This window comes from Alosa sapidissima, chromosome 12, assembly GCF_018492685.1.
Source record: "Alosa sapidissima isolate fAloSap1 chromosome 12, fAloSap1.pri, whole genome shotgun sequence".
In the NCBI taxonomy this organism is placed as follows: Eukaryota; Metazoa; Chordata; class Actinopteri; order Clupeiformes; family Clupeidae; genus Alosa; species Alosa sapidissima.
This window is the reverse complement of record NC_055968.1, coordinates 3,793,497-3,813,939: the sequence shown is the minus strand read 5'-3', so window position 1 is coordinate 3,813,939 and position 20,443 is coordinate 3,793,497. Positions and strand designations below refer to the sequence as shown.

General features: G+C 45.8%; 1 protein-coding gene across 11 annotated transcripts in view; it reads right to left on the bottom strand.

Annotated features, from left to right (window-relative positions):
* mast2 (microtubule associated serine/threonine kinase 2) overlaps positions 1-20,443 on the bottom strand; it is a 122,685-nt gene that overhangs the window by 6,473 nt on the left and 95,769 nt on the right. For 8 of the 11 annotated variants that reach the window (XM_042111511.1, XM_042111515.1, XM_042111513.1 and 5 more), the window contains 23 exons: positions 20,210-20,285; positions 19,434-19,454; positions 18,802-18,880; positions 18,159-18,313; positions 12,940-13,015; positions 12,291-12,500; positions 8,946-9,047; positions 6,280-6,412; positions 5,936-6,000; positions 5,693-5,802; positions 5,136-5,344; positions 4,705-4,843; positions 4,356-4,488; positions 4,081-4,246; positions 3,732-3,833; positions 3,110-3,232; positions 2,826-2,935; positions 2,528-2,682; positions 1,917-2,206; positions 1,367-1,588; positions 834-1,060; positions 343-465; positions 2-138 (listed from right to left, as the gene is read on the bottom strand). In XM_042111511.1, coding sequence (XP_041967445.1) covers positions 2-138; positions 343-465; positions 834-1,060; positions 1,367-1,588; positions 1,917-2,206; positions 2,528-2,682; positions 2,826-2,935; positions 3,110-3,232; positions 3,732-3,833; positions 4,081-4,246; positions 4,356-4,488; positions 4,705-4,843; positions 5,136-5,344; positions 5,693-5,802; positions 5,936-6,000; positions 6,280-6,412; positions 8,946-9,047; positions 12,291-12,500; positions 12,940-13,015; positions 18,159-18,313; positions 18,802-18,880; positions 19,434-19,454; positions 20,210-20,285 — 3,163 coding nt within the window. The remainder of the gene's footprint in view (position 1; positions 139-342; positions 466-833; positions 1,061-1,366; positions 1,589-1,916; positions 2,207-2,527; positions 2,683-2,825; positions 2,936-3,109; positions 3,233-3,731; positions 3,834-4,080; positions 4,247-4,355; positions 4,489-4,704; positions 4,844-5,135; positions 5,345-5,692; positions 5,803-5,935; positions 6,001-6,279; positions 6,413-8,945; positions 9,048-12,290; positions 12,501-12,939; positions 13,016-18,158; positions 18,314-18,801; positions 18,881-19,433; positions 19,455-20,209; positions 20,286-20,443) is intronic. The other 3 variants (XM_042111512.1, XM_042111516.1, XM_042111521.1) reach the window with 1 other exon arrangement.

Genomic DNA, 20,443 nt, shown 5'->3' with positions numbered 1-20,443 from the left:
CCTGTCCTGGCCTTCCTTGTTCTTAGTCCTCTTGTTCCTGCGTGCCATTTTGGACTTGACAGTGGTCTTGCGGGCGGGGCCCACTTTAATGGAGGTGTTCTCAAAGGGCGTGGCTGATATGGACACCTTACTGCCACTCTGCAGTAGGAAAGCGAGACACACACATGATTCATTAATCAGGAAATAAACAGCTTTGCCTGTGAACAAGTATGACTGTATGCATACAGTTCATCAGCGTTGCACCTGAGGCCAATGGAACAATATGCAGGTGGGCGGGAGTGTATTATGGATTTAAACCTCTTTGAGAGTTATGCCAGAGTGTATGTATGTGAGTGTGCACACCTTCAGAATGAGTTCCACCACCTCAGTGTGGACGAGACCGTGCACTGCCTCCCCGTTGACGTGTGTGATGAGATCTCCCTCCCGCAGGCCGGCCTCCTGGGCTGGACCTCCTACCTCCACATGCTGAGAGAGAACGAGAGATGTCGAGAACGCCGTTAATATCTTTCATCCAACATTTACTTCCCCACTACCCTCACCATATGCCCTCATACAAATACAGTCTCATGGACAAAGAAAGAGTGAAAGCAAAAGTGAGAGACACAGACAAAGGGGGGCAGAAGAGTGTCCTGAACACTGGGACAGTATGCAAGTGAACCTCAAGGGTCCAGATCCAGTTACAGTATTGACATGAATCAACCACATTCTACAGCCACAAAATGTACATATGTTCTTCATTACCCTGACAGTAGACTGAACCTAACCATATGGTGTGTGTGTGTGTGTGTGTGTGTGTGTGTGTGTGTGTGTGTGTGTGTGTGTGTGACACTTACCCACACCATATGGTGAACAGTGTAGACGTCGCTGTCTCCCATGTAGACGCGGATGGCCCTGAGGGTGAAGCCGTACTTCTTGCCGGCGCGGTGGATGATGATGGCGGGTTTGACGCTGCAGATGGCTGGGCTCAGGTCCCGGCTGGGAGACGAGTCGCGGGACGATGGGTTGGAGGAGAGGGAGTGGGGGGACATGGGGCTGGCGAGCGGCGACGCACCGTGGTGCTCTACAGATGGAGTGACAGCGGATGGAGTGACAGAGAGACAGAAAGATGCAAAATAGAAAGAGAGTCATCTCTACTATTTAACTTCTTTTGCAAGGTCCATCTCATTTATTTGCAATTACAAACCTAATTAATTTGGAAACGCAGCACAAAGTTTTATTAAACCAATTAAATCAACAGAAAGGAAATTCCATACAATTTAACAAGAACGAACATCTGGACAATGAAAATGAATAAGAAAGTGAAGAATGCAAGTCTAAAGTCAATATAAATATAAAAGCCCATACCGATCCACACACGACGTCTTACCTGAAGGAATCATGAGGGAGAGAGTGGTGGCGGAGGCGGACTTGATGACCTTGTTGAGCGGACGAGACGTGTGTTTGTCCGCCTCTCCGGAGAGCAGTCTGTGGCGGGCACGGCGGGCTGCGAGGTCACTGATGGCTTTAGGGGTGGAGCTATCGGACATGTCCGCAGCTGCAGCCGAGGGCCGTGGGGACGCTCGCTCACACACATCACCTGAGCTGCCCGCTAGACAACAACCAACACACACAGTCCATCAGACTCACAGCACACAGTGTCAAATCGGACAATCGCATAAAAAAGGGGAAGCTGCCCACATGTGCATGTTCTCAAGTTTTGTTTACCTGTGACATGCTATATCACATCATATTTCCAAAAGTCTGGGTAGTAGACAGCATTATAGTCTGACAACACTTTTCTAAAAATGTCTATGTAGGTCAGTGTTGTGCAAAGGGCTATAACAAGATGTTTAAGACTATTTCCTACGTCTCATGCAAAAGTGTGTGTGTGTGTGTGTGTGTGTGTGTGTGTGTGTGTGTGGCGCTGGGACACTAACGTGTGAGGGTGGCGCGGCTCTGCTGGCTGGAGGTGGAGCCTGGTGTGGTGGGTGACTCGTCCAGCTTCAGCTCCCGTTCCACAGGCAGCTCGGGGATGGCCAGGGGCAGCTCCTCGGAGCGGGGTCCCCTCACAGGGGTCTTGCGGCCGCTGGAGCCCTCCTCCTCGGCGGAGATGGCGAAGCGGGGCATCTCAATGATGGCGGAGCAGCAGCGGCGCCGCACTGTCAGGGGAGGACTGGAGTCGCTCTCTGTGTGCGACGACTCCGACACAGACAGGCGCTTACGCAGGCTGCAGCAAAACCCACACACAAACATTAACTCATTCACAAAATAGGAATCATAGACCTTCTATCACACACACGCAAACATTAACTCATTCACAAAATAGGAATCATAGACCTTCTATCAGCCACTGTTGTACCAACTAGCCATGTGAGTGTAGATGAACATCTAAACAAACTGATACTCATCTTTTTCATTTAGGACCATGTTGCTACAGTACAGTGATAATTGCTCAATGCATATTTAGAATATAATGGAGCCATACGAACAAAGACTGGTATGAATACCATTCTACCACATCATTTAGATCATTCACACGGCCACTCACATCTCTGGGGATCCTATCATCCAGCTGCGGTCTCTGGACTTGAGGCCACCGAGGCTGTCCAGCCGCTCTCCGCCCTCCTCGCTCAGGCTGCGCTTAGTGGGAGGAGGCGTGCGCTTCTCCTCATGCAGAGACAGACGCTCCATACTGCTGTACACCTGGGGAGCCCAGAGAGAGGGAGATTTACAAGTTGTTTTATGGCTAATGCCTTTGGCTTAACCATAAAGAACTAGTTTATTTACAAACAGGCCAGCCAGATCTGGTTGTCAGGGTGTGAGAGTATTCATGCCTGTAACGTTACCTTGCTGAAGCGCGGTGAGCAAGAGGAGAACTGACGGATCTCCAGGTGCTCGTCATCATTGGTGTCCTCCTCCTCTTCAGAGTCCACATGGTGGTACCGGTCTGACCGAGCTACATGGGAGAAAAAGCAGACAGAGAATAACGTTATCACAACACCATCAAACTCACCAAAACCACAGAAGCTTTTATGAACTTCAAAATGTATAGAATTCAAAATGTATAGAATTCCAGCCTAATATTCACACCCTTTAGAATTCTTGTGTGTATTTTATCAGAGTGCCTTACTGTCAAAGTAGCTGGTATCATCCTCTGACTCCAGCTGAGGGATGAATTCAGCCTTCTGTCTGAGGAGGCTGTTCCAGTCCAGGTAAGTAAAGAAGCGGTGCTGCTTCACCTCATATGCACTCCCTAATCATACACACACAACAACCATCGTCAACAATAATCAGTCAAACAGATATACACAGGACAGGACAGGACAGGTGAGCTTTGTTAAATCCGATTAGATAATACTTTACATCTATCTATTATTTTGATTTTGAGTGTGTGTCTAGTACTGAATGCAACCTATTGCATCCTACTTCCTATACAATATTCTTTACAGATAACTATTACCCCCTACTGTGCTAAAAAACAGTAGCTTTTGAAATCTTTACCCTGCCAAAGCATGAACAGATATGGTCAAATGTCAGGTTACATATGAGGAGGCAACTGTTGCTGTATGCTGTCTTAGTGTGTTGTTGTTAAGCACTGTGTTTTGCTACTCTTCCTGAAAGGCCCTATACAAATAAAGATTAAATGAGCTATAGTTCATCAAAATAGCATAAGCACAGTCTGCTACTATACCACAGTGCATTGCAACATGTAGTTAGTTTCAGCGCTTCTTTATTAAGAGGGCAGTACTGACCTGTGCCCAGTCTCTCCAGAGGGTTCTGTCTGAGGAGTTTGGAAATGAGGTCTTCAGCTTCAGGAGGAAGGGCATCCTCCTCTTCTGGCCACATGATCTCATCTGAGAGCACAGGATCAGATGACACCATTGGTACTAACCTTGACCTTCCATTTCGCACAATCCTAACAAAGCCCTACACCAATCAATGACATTCAGACATTCTACAAATTGTATTCATGAACCAGCAAAGCTTATAGATGTTCTGATACACATATATTCCAAAAATAAACTGATGATGGGAAAGCCATTTTCCACTCCTGACACTCCTGATATAAAACAGTAATAGTATGTGTTATGTGCTACTCACCACTGATGACCTGTCCAAACAACTCTTCAGGCGTATCACCGAAAAAAGGGGCACAGCCCACCAGGAACTCGTACAGAATGACCCCCATGGCCCACCAGTCCACCGGCTTGCCGTAGCCCTGCCTCAGAATCACCTCAGGGGCGATGTACTCTGGAGTGCCACACACCTGGCCAGCAGAGGGAGCCAAAGAGTCAGCACTATATAATACAGTATAGATGACTCAGATGCAAACATACATTATGTACACTCACAATTCCAATTTAAAGGAAGTGTACCTGCTTGTCCAGAAATTCACGAGCGTCTTTCTCTATATGTCCCTCGTAGAGATTGGTTGTGAGGCTCATCAGGCCAATTTTAGATAGTCCGAAGTCAGTGAGTTTGATGTGTCCCATTGAGGTGATCAACAGACTTTAAAATCAGACCAAAAACAGATTATGAGCAATGACATAAATACAAAAGGAAAATAGCCTTTATTCATCTATGCCAGTAAGCATACAACAAGCTTCCATTGAGCTTTCATGGATCATGATATTTGATATTCCCAAATATCAAAGTCAATGCATACTCTGAAGTATAAAAGCACATCTTCAAAAGGAAGGGAGAAGGGTCATGGTGGTGTCTTACTTGTCTGGTTTGAGGTCTCGATGAACAATGCCATAGTTGTGCAGATATTCCAGCGCCAGCACAGTCTCCGCGAAGTACATGCGCGCCATGTCCACTGGCAGTGCCCCTATGTGCTTCAGGAGAGTGGCACAGTCTCCGCCTGCCCGAGGACAAAATGGCCATCAGCAACTCAGGAGTGAGAGTGGCTTTGACTGCTGTGTGCTGAGTGACTGTCATTAAATGAGTGTGATAACCTGAGTCTGTGTTAGACCACCATCATCTTTGATTACTTTCACATCTTCTTTGTGAACATTACAATTACAGTGCTCTATTATGATTACCTGAGATCATGAAAGCACATTAAGTTTGTGGACTCGAAACTGCACTAGTGTATCTAGATGCCAAGTACATAAATGTGTTTTGCCTTTGTGCCATCATGAGGAGGGGCTTACCTTCCACATACTCCATGACCATGCAGAGGTGGCGTCTGGTCTCAAAGGAGCAGAACATGCTCACAACAAAAGGGTTCTCAGCGAAGGTGAGGATGTCCCTCTCCACAAAGGCCTGCTGGATTTGGTTCCTCAGGATAAGGTTTTGTTTGTTGATCTTTTTCATGGCAAAGCGCTGACGTGTCTCCTTGTGCCGCACCAGGAACACCGCACTGACCAGCAGAGAGAGAGATACAAGAGCTTCACCATCTTGGGTTGGGTATAGAAATGAATAGTTCAGGTCTGCTGCTCTGTAGCAAAACATTTCTGTTTGCCATGCTACATATTATTACAGTTGTAGGAGTTGATTGAGATTTTATAGCAGTTTGCAATTCAACTGGAAACTTAGTAGAAGTACACAAAAAATGAGACGAGAGTCATGGGGGAAAGCATTTGGCTTACACGGATTTATAGGTCGGGGTCTTTTACCTTGACCAGAACAGAATGATTCTGTGTGACTGCTGCTGTATTAGAGCACAGTAGTTGTGTGATAGAGTGGGCAAATTGTATGTGTTTCTTACCCATAAGCACCATTGCTGATCAGCTTGATGTTTTCAAAGTCCTCCTCCCGAGGGGTTTTGGTTTTCTGCTGAACTGGAGCTGGAGCGGGCTGCACAGAGGCTCCTCGACCCTGGAACACACACACACACACACAGGTTTAAGGAGTAACCAAGGTAGCGGTAATAAGTGTGAAATGCAAGGGAAATATGAATTGCTATATGACATCATAGTATGACATATGAAACATCAGCCACTGCACTCACGTCAGTCTCCTCAGTCTCCGGAGTGTCGGGGTGGCCGCTGTCATAGCTGCTCAGCTGGGCCATCTCTGGGACAGGCAGATGCAGGGAGAAAGATCAGTCACAGTTTTTATTATGGATAATTACCTCTGCAAAGTTCATGTACATGAAAATGGCAAGAAAAATAATACAATAAATGTCATTACATCCTGTATTTTATTTTATTTTACTTTAATGTTTGTGTGTGTCTGTACATGTGTTCATGTTTATCTCTCTCTTTCTCTCTGTGCGCGTGTGTGTGTGTGTGTGTGTGTGTGTGTGTGTGTGTGTGTGTGTGTGTGTGTGTGTGTGTGTGTGTGTGTGCTCACCCTCCAGGGGATCCCTGGTGAGGCCCAGCTGGCTGATGATGTAGCGGGGAATGTCAGACTTGATGCCCTGGCCCTCTTTGGCATGGCCCTCAGCTGCCTCCAGGAGGTGGTAGAACTCCTCTGGGTCAAACTCCTGAAGAAGCAGAGCCAGCCAGGATATTAAACACACACACACACACACACACCCCAATCATGATGACCCCACATCACACCCACAGGGATTTCTATACACGTGATGACTTTTGACCAAGAATGATTTAGCTGCAAACGTGTGCTTGTGTGTGTTTCAACAAGCAGGTGATGAATGTGTAGAATATGTGGCCTATTAGCTCTGTGTGCTGGAGAACAGAGTACACATCATGCACTGTTACACTAGCTGCTTTCAGGTGTAAATCCACGTTCTGCGGATGTCAAGCGTTTGGGCCATATATCTGAACAACATAACCGGCTATTTGGAACTTAGCCGGCTCTTACACTACTCCCCTCCTAGTATTTCTGACGGACATTATGTAAATGAGCTCATGCAGATTCTGTTCATGTGCGTGTTCAACCTGTTCAACCATACAGAGATTCTGTTAATGTGCTTCGGTGTCGTTCACACATAATGTCCGCATGTTCACATCATATCTGAATCACCGGAAGGGTTGGACCTCCATTTGACAAAGATCCGCATATACTGCGGAGGACATATCTGAAAGCAGCTACTGACATTATCTAACTGCATAGCTGCCATTGTAGGTTATGTCAGATCTATGGTCCTAATTAAAATATGAGATTAACAATGTTTCTTATCAACTGGATAACAACCAGCTTTACAAACTCACACACTATATCATTAGGACGAAAGAAGATGGAGAGGAAAGGTGGTAGAAATGAGGGAAGACTACATCTAAGAGAAAGCAGGGCTCCTGGCTCATTGTTCTCACACAAAGACCCCCAGCATCTCTGGCTGCAAAATTGACCCGCACATCTGCTGTGCCCCATTTCTAAAAAGCCCATCTTGCATGGTGTCATCTTGCTGGCTGCATGTGATTACTCAAAAATACAGATGTGAGCAGGAGCATGGAGCCCCTAATCTCAGGGCCAGTGGGTGGTGGAGCCGGCGTGTGTGTGTGTGTGTGTGCGTGCGTGTGTGTATATTTGTACACTATGTAAGATGTATGGTTCCAGCTGCTTGGGCAGGTAGGGAAAGCTAATAAACCAAGGGGACCCTCTCTGCACACTGAGGTTCACATGCCTCATGGACTTCCTTTCTTTCTCTCAGTCTCTCTTATACACACACACACACACACACACACACACTCACTATCTGATATAAAACTCGGCTGAGCACACACACACACACTCCTCATAAACAGGCAACCCAAGGGGCTTTAGTGCCTTGCAGAGGGTAGAGCCAGAGGACTGAGGGGGGGGATGATGAAAGGGCTTTGAGTGTGCTGTTGACGGAGCACAAGCGCACACATGTGCACACACTAACAGCACACATCACAGGAATAAAAAGCAGAGGTTCAGCGACAGCCCTCTGGAAAACTGCCCACACAGTGAGAGCTGATGTGCTTATGAGTCCCACATCTGGGTGGGCAAACAGATAGCAGGCGAGGGAGGGAAGCCAGCGGTGATGGATCCACTCACTGAACCCAGGCAAAGGAGTGCAGCTCATACACACAGCCATCAATACACAAGACACTTACAACAAACCTGCCACCACTGGAATAAATAACATGCAGAAATTCCACTTCTGCCGTCACACTCAATTATGCCGTTTTATGGAATCATAAACCACTTTAACAAATTTCTGTAATTATGTTTCCTGATTAAGTGAGGAAACCTGTACAAACTAAAAGGACACTAACTGCATAAAGACCCAAACACACACACACACACGCACCCTGCAGCAGAAATTACTAGGGCCGAACAATTGCCTGAGGACGAATGTTCCCCTCGGCTAATAAAAATGAATCTGCTGTGCTAATGAAGAGCAGGTTGAGAATGCACAAAGAGGAGCATTAAAACAAACCTGCATGTGGACCAAGTTACTCATACCACATACACTACCGGTCAAAAGTTTGGGGTCACTTATAAATTTCCATTCCACTCCATTATAGACAGAATATACCAGCTGAAATCAGTTGCATTGATTTTTTATTCAGGGCAGCAGTTTTCAGATTACATTATGTGCTTACATAATTGCAAAAGGGTTTTCCAATGTTTTCTCAGTTTGCCTTTTACAATGATATCAGATTAGTAAACAGAATGTGCCTTAGTTTGCAACATTGGATGAATTGTTGCTGATAATGGGCAATGAAGATATTGCATTAAAGATCAGCCAAGATTCTTTCTTAAAAGGCAAACTGAGAAAACCATTGGAGAACCCTTTTTCAATTATGTAATCACATAATTTAATCTGAAAACTGCTGCCCTGATTAAAAAAAAAACAATGCAACTGATCTCAGCTGGTATTTTGTCTATAATGGAGTGGAAAGGAAATGTATAAGTGACCCCAAACTTTTGACCGGTAGTGTATGTGGTCAGTGAAAGGGGTCTTCAATATGCCATCTCCAACACTTCCTTTTCCTTGAGGCCTCCTGTCTTGATTAATGAAGTGCAAGTGCTTGTGTACTGCTATGATCCCTAAGCAGGTGTGTGTGGATACCAACACTCACCAGACACTCCAGCAGCCGGGCAGGCCGGGCGATCACAATCATCAGCTTCTTCACCATCTGAGTGACAAACGCCACTTCCACACTCTCCGACCTTTCATGAGCCTGAAACAAAAGCCAGAGAGAGAGAGAGAGAGAGTGTAACCAAACATTTCCGTTGCTTACTCTACATTTCCCAACCTCACATCATCCCCACTCATAGAATGTTCCCATACATTTCCCACTTATACATCAACATGTCGTTCCAATATATCACCATAGCCATACTTTCACGCAGAATATCGAAGGGGATGAAACAATGGCAGTAAACGACATCTATTTAAAATGCATCGCTTTACCAGAGCTAGATCTTTCATAGTAAATTCCTTACAAAGTGATTTGGGGGGTATAAATGGAGAGAGAGAAAGAGAGAGAGAGAGAAAGAATGAGCAAGAGACAGATAGAGGTGGGTAATAACCAGGCTAGGGGGAATTGGGGTTTTCCCCGTAATAGAGACATCTGTGAATGACAGCACTGCCCCCAGGGGCTTCCTCATCAGTTCTGAATAATTTATAGAACTACTAAAAAAAGGATGTGTAGAGATTGAGAGAGAAGATGTCCACAAATACATGGAATAAAAGAGGTAAGAACTGACACAAAAATAAACAGAAGAATCACCTGACAGCTACATAGGAAAAAGGAGGGTAAAAGAGTCAGCTGATGCCCAGACTGGGAGAAAAAGAATAATAGGACAGAAATTTGCCTCCTGACACAATTCTTCAGCTCCGCTATGTGAGGAATGGCTGGCCAGAGGGTCTGAACTCTCACCTTACTGCATTACCTCATGACGAGTTGTACAGCCGGTGTGTGTGTGTGTGTGTGTGTGTGTGTGTGTGTGTGTGTGTGTGTGTGTGTGTGTGTGTGTGTGTGTGCGCTAGTGCTGAGCTTGCTCTCTGCCCCCACGGTGCCATTCTGAAGATGTCTTCAGGGCTGGCGCCATGAGGACAGGGTCAGTGGCGGTGGCCGGGGCATGCAATCAGCTCCTGTGGCGTCTCTAATAGTGACCCAGTGAGGGGTCTGCCCCATGCTGATGTCTGCTCCTCAGACAGCAGGACAGGCGCACTGACCTCAAGGACGAACACACAAATACCACCACACACACTGACTGCCCAGTTTCATAACCCTCTAACCTGAATAAACCCCTAATTTGAAAATGAAACCCAATGTAAACACAGTAGTCAGAAAAAGTAACAGATTTTTACAAATTTAAAATACTGCTATATTTCTACAGTCAAAAATAAACAATTTCTCTGATCAGAACAACTGATTGTTTAAATGAATCCATTATTAGTGCTGCAGATTCACTGTGAGAAAATCAGTAGGGACCCACCGATATCCAACTTACAGAAGCAACTTCTCTCGTGTCTCAGACCAAAGCCTACAAGCACTCAACAAATACAACCAGAGTGCAGAGTCAACAAACCAGAATATTGACAGAAGTTACTCTGTTTCTTCCCAACCGTAGCCAGAAACAGCAACTCACTTACAAAACAAGTTTGGGAGATTTGACAAACACAGGATCACAAATCAAAAATTAACTCCACCACAACAAGCAACAAGAAAACAAGCAACATGGAGTCACCCCCATATCTCAAAGTTCCCTCCTCCAGGTTCTTCACAGGAGCCCCAAAAGAGCTCTCTCCTCCTTCCTCTCTACTCATACTGAGAGAGATGCTCACCAATCCCCAATCAGCGCGTGTCTCGACCATCCGACCCACCGACGGCCCGAACCCTGTGAGGAGGAACTCAAGTGCAGACTCCTGGGTGGGTGTGAGCGCGCTCCAGTCCCGCCGCTCCAGCAGCTCCTCTTCCTCCAGACGCCGCTGCCACGACACCCCGGACATGCTCGGAGACGGGCCACTCGCACCCCTTTAAAAATCCGCCTGTTTCAAATTCCTCTGCTCCACACGTGTTTTATACGCCAATCCTCGCCGCCACCTGCTCCCATCCGCACCCCAGACACGTCAGCCAATTAGCAGCGTCTGGGTGATGTCATCTTGGCGGTGTGCGGCAGCATATGTGCGCGTCCATGTATGTGCGCCTGAGAGAGGGTCTGCTGGCTGAGGGGCAAACCTTCCCCTGTCTGCGCGCACACACACACACACACACCTACATCCACCCATCTCACACACACACGCACACACACACACCCTTACACTCTCCTACACCCACCCATCTCACACACACACACACCCTTACACACTCCTACAGTACCCGAAGAGAAGAAAAACAAAACCTGTCCCCGCCTCTCTTTTCCCCTTCCTCCCTCTCTCTCTCGCTCTCCTCCTCTCTCCCTCATTTCATTCGCCTCCACTGTCTGAAAGACTCATCCGTCACCACCAGGGTTTGCTGGAGCGTGAAATTAAAATAACCCCTCCCCTGTCCAAATACATACGTCTCAACACACACAAACACTAAAGACGTCACACACACACACACAATGACAACATCCCGTGCACACACACACCTAGACAATTTGGGGAGAGGATGGGAGTTCAGAATGGGACCATTGGGAGCCATAAGATGGAGGTTTAAACCCCTCTGGCTCTGTGACTGAGCTAATACAGACATCAGCAGCACATCTCGTGACTAATGCCTGTGTGACAGGTTGGAAGACATTCTAACCTGGACCAGAGGGGGTAAAAAAAGAAAGAGACAGAAAGGGATGGACAGAGAGGTAGAGACAAAGGGAGGTGGAGATGAGCAGAAGCCAGGGAAATTGTACAGGAGAGATATAAAAACAGAGAGACAGAAACAACAGAGAAGGAGAGGATGAGAGTGAGAGAAATAGAAAGTGATCGAAAGGGCGTTCGTTAGTGATCAACTCCAACGAACACACAAGACTTTTTCATACTGTGACATCAACGCAAGACTGATGGTGTAATAAACACACTGAAGATGGACCAAAGAGGACCCGTTTGAGAGCACTTCTTATGATCAATGAGACATCAACACCCACAAACATGCCCCCATAGGAGCTGTTCTGAATGCAGATAATGAAGAAATGGCCAGGTGTGTTACTGCTCTCGACTGGCAGCAACAGGACATTAGGGCACACAGGTTTATGCCATGCTATTCATGCGCTAAAATTAACTGTTAGTGGTATTTTACGGGTAATTATTATGTTTTGCTTTCTTCTAAACAATACTCTGGTGATTCCTGACTTTCCTTCCTCTGATGCACACACACAAACAAAGTGGTGCAGCACTTTCTAGGCTTTTCAACAGCTTGGTAAAAGAAGTGGCAAAACCATCACACACATACAGTACACACACACACACACACACACACACACACACATCAACTTACATCCTGAAGCAGTTTCTCCAGATTTTCCTGTAGCTCGTAGAAGTAGCGTGAGGTGATTAGACCCTCACGGGACTTGTCCAGGCAGTCTCGGGACAGCTCAATCAGCTGGTGGTGGATGAAGCTCAGAACCCCGTCTGCTAGCTGCATCACCTTATCAGGGGCATTGGAGGCCATGAAGTCCGCCAGACGCTCCTCCATCTGAGCGGTAGCCTGCAGGTGTCATGGGGTGTCAAAGGTCAGGAATCCACATTTTTGCCAACCTCAACCTCTTGTGATAATACCCAATTAATTATCGCAGCTCCTTGCACTGAACAGCCTAATATCTGACAGTGAAAATATAATATCCAATTAGTTCTTCAAGCCTTATGCAATTTGCTAATATCACATAGCTGATTTGATCCCTGGGGTGAATACTAATCAGTTACTACTATCTGAAAGCTGCTAGATATCTTTACTGTGGCCAGTAGCAGCATTGAACATTTCTTTCATTTTTTTGCTTCCTGGAGCCTTTATTGTGTCACCTGAGTTATGAATGTGTACAGGGCTACAGTTACAAATGGCTAAAAGAGCTTTCATTACAGAAAGGTTTTTATTATTATTATTTAGCCACCACTGAAGCAAATCCTAAGGCTGTTATAATGCATCCTACCTTTGGGAATCGCTCCTTGTAGACATGGTTCATCATGACGATCTCATGGTCAAAAGAGATGGGGGAGCGACCGGGGCTGGAAGAGAGATGGAGACGGTGAGATGAGATGGAGACGGTGAGATGAGATGGAGGATGGTGAGATGAGATGGAGGATGGAGAGATTGAGATGGAGGATGGAGAGATGAGATGGAGGATGGAGAGATGAGATGGAGGATGGAGAGATGAGATGGAGGATGGAGAGATGAGATGGAGGATGGAGAGATGAGATGGAGACGGTGAGATGAGATGGAGACGGTGAGATGAGATGGAGGATGGTGAGATGAGATGGAGGATGGAGAGAGTGAGATGGGGAAAGTGTGTAGAATATTAAGACAGAGCCCTGAACCCTGAGGGACCTATTCAAGACATGTGCCCCCATGTCTCAGAGGAGCACAGGAAGACGGTGGTGGAGGGGGGTAAGTGACAAAAGTACAACACTTCATCAATCTACATTCAGAGGGATGATATAGTCATGATTCACACTTACTAACACACTCCACACACACATAAACACCCTTGTTGACCTGGTCCGTGTCCTCAGAGAACAGTAAGAGCAGCAAAGCGGTGTGTGTGTGTGTGTGTGTGTGTGTGTGTGTGTGTGTGTATTTGCACTCTTTAGACAGAGAAAGTAAGCCTTAACACAACCTTAACACACTCCTTACCACATGTTCAGATCAAAGTCATAGCTTACAAAAATAAATGGAGACTGATATTAGGTAAACCAATCACATCTGTCAGCTAGGTTGGAGAGACGCCATGACCAATGTGATCCAGAGGGAGAGTAACTCTCATCTCTGTGCTTTTGTGTGCATGCTTGTGTGTGAATGAGAGGCAACACATTTAAGAGAGCATGTTTGGACACATGCTGAGAGTCCAAATATGTAAACAGTCTTTTTGGGTACAGAATCAAAATGTCTGTTTAAAGAAAAAAAAAATACTTGCATATTAATTCCCCTAACGAAATATAATATAAAACCACATTCCAAATTGTAGACTAGCATAAAGCAATGCTAAATCCTAATGCTATGATGCAAACATGTATGCATGTGGAATGAGGATGGGCATGTGAGAAAATAAATCAGGGTGAGAAATACAGAGAATATGCTCAGATGAAGAATATTCAGTGATATATGGGGAGAATTGACTCTGTGGCTAATTCTTTGGTGTTTGGTGTGTTTACCTGTCTATGCAAGAGCCTGTGTGTTAGTACAAAGGTGGGGGGTGGTTAGGGCCAGGGCGTCATGGATCAGTGCTACAGCTGTGGCTGTGTGACTCAACTCCTGTGTGAGTGGCTGAAACCGGTAATGTGACCGTGAGGATGAGGTAATGCTATAAGTCATTCATCGACAGCCCGTCTGGCCAATTAACCTCCCTAATAGAATGAGAAACACACCGGTCAACCTCACAGGGGCTGTTTATCAACATGCCAATGAACACACACACACACATACGTATGCGCCCTTGACTCCATACTGGCAGCACAAATCACACTACTGCCACACAAGGGTAAGCAGTAGCTAAGAGTCCTGTGGCGCACTGTCGTTTAAATCAGAAAATTAAAGAAAAAGAGATGGAAACCACACCAGCAGCACAGCAAGGAAAGGTTATGGCTGACAGTGATTGATTTATGTCCAGAGGTGGCTGCTTTACAACTTACATACTTAGGGAAAAAAGGTGTGTAAATGGCTTAAGGCATTTCCAGGCTTTATTAAATAAAGTTCTTGTGGAGAGAGCGAGAGAGATCAGGGCAGCAATCCCGCAGAGCAATAACAGTAGGAGCTCAGACAAATGATAATTATAAAATATAATTATTTTCTCCTCAGGTAACGAGACAAAAAAAATAAATGACCTTGTCTCTCAAAACTGTCTCACTGTTTGAAAAATGACCTTGATGGGTGCTTTATTGTGTGTAAAGGGGGGGCTCCATAAAAATCTTGGGGCTTTAATTATAAGTTTTGGCAAAGGTGAGCTTGCGCAGTCTGCATGTGTGTGACATGTGTGCACTATCGCCTGCATGTGTTATTCAATCTGTCCAAATATGCCAAAGATAGGGCACAATGGCTTCACTGCCTTATAACGCTCATGTGTACTATGAATATAAACTAGTCATGGAGGGATGGCCACACAGTGCAGTGTCTTTGTGTCCGAGTCCTGTCTGTCCGAGTCCTGTCTGTCCGAGTCCTGTGGCACACACATAGCTATAGATGCCACACAAGCCAACTCCCCACTCAGCTGACAAGGGATGGGAAAAATGAGATGATGGAACTAGGGTGTGTAGAGTGTATGTGGTGTGTGTGTGTGTGTGTGTGAGAGAGAGTGTTGCATGCCTGTGAGTTCATAGCAGTATGTGTATGTGTTAGGATATATGTATTTCATTTTTCAATGTGTCTGACAGTGTGTATGAGAGAGGGGGGGGGGGGGGGGGGCGAGGAAGAGACAGACAGACAGACAGACAGACAGACAGACAGAGAGAGTGTCTGTGTTGTAAATAACTAAAGCTATACTGTGGAGGAGTTGGTAGCTGGGGAAATCATGGGCTAAATTGACCGTGACAGAGTAGGTGGGCCATGCATGGATTGGTAAACTGGCCACGCACACAGAAATTCACATGCCACCCCCTGCCCGCACACATAGACATGTACACACACACACACACACACACACACACACACACACACATATCTGCTGTCTGTTACTCTCTGACCTTCTATTGTTTCCGTCCTCTGCTGTTGGATCATAGACATAGTTTTAGCCTGTGTGTGTGTGTGTGTGTGTGTGAATCTGTGCTATTGCATGCAGTATGACGTGATCATGACCAGTGAAAAGAGCACCATGCATCTGGTCAGCTGCTTGAGCCAGATTCCAGCCCATCGGCGTATGGTGAGCCCAGAGGCTTCACCTTGTGGCCAGCGAGGCCACTTCCAGCCAGGCTAGGTGTGCTGGAATGAGGTGGGGGGTTGCCCATGATGGAGATCTCAGCAGTGAGGAGCGGCTCTGACAGCTGTGATGGATGAGGCTGCGTTCAGTGTTGAGCTCATTTAAAACGGATGAGAGAGACATGACGGCTGTGAGAAACAAAGAGCCGCCGTACATCTCAAGAGCAGCGAGGAAAAGACACCACGGTCATCACTCTCACTAACGGCGGCCATCAAATTAGCATACAACTGCTCCATTTCCACTGGTTTAATTAGCTGCCATGTTCATCCCCTTTTGCCCTCTTTCTCTCTCTGTCTCGTATGCAAACATCTCTCCCCTTCCCTTTCCCCCCTGGCTCTCTCGCTCTCTCTCTCTTTCTCTCTCTCTGTTATAGCTCTCACTGTATTTTTCTTTGTCTTCCATCTATTGCTCTTTTTCCATCTCTCCTCCCCCCCCCCCCTTTCGGTACACATTTTAAGACTGATCATCTGTGAGCTGCAGAGGGTGATCTGTAAGAAGTGGTAATGACACACACACCTCGCTCATCTAATATTTATAGATTTAATCCCCGTTTCTGCAAACCCCCCGCAGAGCTTTGTGCCTGAGCCACACAGAGGGCAGAGCCCCTCCGTCTTCACACTGCCATCTATGCGTGGACCCTCTCTCTTTCTTCCTCTAACAGCAGCCCATGAAAACAAGGGAACACAAAGTGGTGATGAAATAAAGAATAAAATAGAGTGCATATTGTATATATTCTGTGTGTATTCTGAGTGCATACTGTGTGTGTATACTGTGTGTGTGTGTGTGTGTGTGTGTGTATACTGTATGTGTGTGTGTGTATACTGTGTGTACTCTGAATGTATACTGTGTGTATGTATGTATACTGTGTGTGTATACTGTGTGTATGTATGTATGTGTATACTGTGTGTACTCTGAATGTATACTGTGTGTATGTATGTATACTGTGTGTGTATACTGTGTGTATGTATGTATACGGTGTGTGTATACTGTGTGTGTATTCTGTGTGTATACTGTGTGCATTCTGTGGGTATACTGTGTGTATACTGTGTGTGTGTGTACTGTATGTATACTGTGTGTTTATACTGTATGTATACACTGTGTGTATACGGTGTGAATTCGGTGTGTATACGGTGTGTATTCTAAGTGTAAACTGTGTGTATTCTGTGTGTATACTGTGTGTGTATACTGTGTGTGTATACTGTGTGTGTATACTGTGTGTGTATACTGTGTGTATTTTGAGTGTATAATGAATGTATACTGTGTGTATTTTGAGAGTATACTGTGCGTATACTGAGAGTATACTGTGTGTATACTGTGTGCACATGTCTGCATTTGTATTTGGGCATTGTGTGTACAGCAAAAAGAGAGAAGGTATAAAAAATACATTGCTACCTTTATTGACCAAGCCCGAGGCAATGCTCAGACATAGTTACATTTGTTCAAGAGTGCTTTTATTGACTCTTTAATGACTCTATTGAGACATTTTTTTACCAATGCCACAATGACTTTAAAATGTGACAATTTCTGCCCGTCTTCAGCTCTCCCAAAATATAGCCGAATGACAGGAGGAGAGACAGACAGAGAATAGCACCGCCGTTAGAGCTGATGCAGACGGAGGGGCGAGACAAGAGTGACTAAAGAGAGAAAGAAAGATGCAACAGGTGTGTGTGTGTGTGTGTGTGTGTGTGTGTGTGTGTGTGAGAGAGAGAGAGGTGGAGAAAGAGGGGAGAGAGAGTAAAGGGCAAGTAGAGTGTACAATATGACTTGTGCCAGTCAGAGGAGCTGAGTGTCAGTCAAAGGTGGCAGTGTGGTGCCAGAACTGAAGAGACCTTTGTGCAGACAGATAGGCATCATGCCAATCTGTCAGGAGATCAGGGCTGGAGTTCTACTTTTCTTTGACACCCATCACCAGGCAAAGGGTTGGGATGTGATGTGTGTGTGTGTGTTTGTGTGTGTGAGAGTGAGAAACTGTTAGAGAGAGGAATCCTAAGAAACAGAATGTACAACAGTATCTGCTTCAAGCATATGTCCATGCACTGGTGCTTGTGCTTTAATCATATTACAAATGAATTCTAAAAATGAATTCAGTGTCTCCCCTGAGAGGTAAGGGCAACTGGTCCACCTCATCCGAGATCCTCTTGGGGCTAACTGTAAGTGTGTATCTGTCTTTTCTCTAGTTAGGAGTGTGTCTACTCATCTGTGTAGCACTGTCAGGGCGTGGGTGTCGGTCGAGTGTGTCTCACCTGAGGCTGCGTGAGCGGGGGCGCATGGCAGGCGAGCGGCGTCCCTCCTCGTCAGTGATGCTCTCTGAGCTGAAGTGCTTGGTGAGGAAGTGCAGCTCATCGGGCGTGGGCTGGAAGGGCAGCTGGTGCAGCTTCTCCTGGGATGAACATGATGACTGTGAGAAGCAGAGAGGGAGGGATTACAAGGGCAGAGGCAGGGAATGGCCTACGGTGCCTACGGTGGATTCACTCAGCTCTAACTACCTGGGGAAGATGACTGAAGGGGTTTGCCTACAGGGGCCACAGCACTTGGATACAGCAAAGCCACGCAAACTGAGCAGACATATGCTGTGAGCCATAAAATCATTAAGGTGTGCTTTTCAAGGGCTATGTGCTTACACTTCTAAACCCTGCTGAAAACTGACTCCTGAATGTCAATTACCAGGTCAACTCTGCTTGACAGGGAGATAAGCAAACGACTCAGGGGTTTGGCAGAGAAAGTGCTTTGAAGTCCTCTTATCAGACATTAAAGCCTCTTTCAATGACTACAGAATAGATGCATTTCAGATAAGATTTTAAGCTTGAAGGCTGTAGTGAGAGTATGAGCAGCAGGATGAGCAAGATTGTTTACACACACAGGCATACAGGATGCGTATGTACTTACAGAGACTGTGGAGCTGGGGGTGTTGGTGCCATACCCTGAGGAGGGCAAAGAAGCAAGAGACCAGCGTCGGCCATCCGTCCTAGTGAGGGAGAGGAAGAGAGAGAGAGAGAGAGAGGGAGAGACTTAAAAAAACACTCCTAACACAGGTTCAGTGGAAAGGTTCCCTGAAAAGGTTCCCTAAGGATTGTACTTTACACCTTCTTACTACACAATGGTAAAGTGCGAAATAAGTCCACTGAGGTGCTACTAGTTGCACACATTTGTATTACAGGAGATGATGTTTCAGGGAGGTTAGACATCCACACAACACAGAGAAGCACTGGCAGGGACTTTGCAGCACAAGTAGACAGGTGGACACCAATACACAAAGAAAAACATAAAGTGGAACAGCATTGGGCCATGGATTGGGCTGTTCATGCAAAGACACCTGCACATACACACAGAAACACACATGTAAATACACACAGAAACACAAACATGGATACACACACTGACATGCACAGCCAAACACCCACACACCAAAGGCCTAAGCAGTTCAGCACACCTGACTAGTACATTGGTGCTAACAGAGGAGATGCTGGATGGTAGGAACAGGAAGTGGTGTATGAGAAGGGGAAGGTGAAAGGTGTTACCTGTCTGCCCTGTGCCCGTGACTGTGTGGGAGAGACAACAGTGGTATGTGAGTGTGGCGGACTTTGTAATCATTCAATACTCCTTTATTTTGCCTTGTTTTGCCCTGTTGAAGTACTGTCAGTGTGAGTATAATTATGTAATACTTGCCCTAGAATTAGGAACAGACATGTATCCCAGCTTGTTTACCACATTGTGTGTACAGGGCCTATTAAAGGTAAGCTCTTACAGTGGCTCAGCTTGATTAAAGTCATCAAGAACTATTTATGTTGCTTACAGTACATACACCAAGTCTCACACCATCTCACTTCAATTTCAATATTTTTGAACCTTTGGGAAGACTGCTGGACAATTTGCACCACAGCAATCGTTCAAAAGTCATTTCCAATTTGAGAGACACGTATGAAGTGGAATCAGGCTATTTCCATGCACTGACAACTTCCATTAATATCATTCTATGTGTAGAAGTCCTGCAATAACCCATACAGCCATTGGGTGGCGCTGTTGCTTCATGTGTTGTGAGGTGCCGACAAGTACGACTATCAAACCTGTTTTATTGGGGTCAGTAACAAAGCCTTTATAAAACCAGGGGAGGAGATTCTCTCCCAGTGCACTATATTTATCAAACAACCCTTTTCTTTAATCTAATGCATTTTCATTTTTTTATATAGTGTTGTGTTGTCTTGCGTATGAGGAGACACAGAGTTGATTGTCCTGATTTAGATTCAGCATTTTAGCTTCTGCCTCCAGAGCACGGATCTCAAACTTTGCCTCTCACCTGCGTGCAGGAACAAAGGAAAAATGGGCCGCGGTGTTGGGAGAGAAATTGCGTGGGCTGTCCAAGGGGCTGCTCCCTGTAAGGAGGGGGGAGGAGAAAAAAAGGACACAAATGAGAAATAGTATAATATTCTCCTTTGTTCTAATCCAACACACTGTGTGTTATATTTTCATATTTTTACAAAAGCAAAACACTAATCAAAACTGCTTTTCCTTCTCTGAGTTCTCCTCTCTT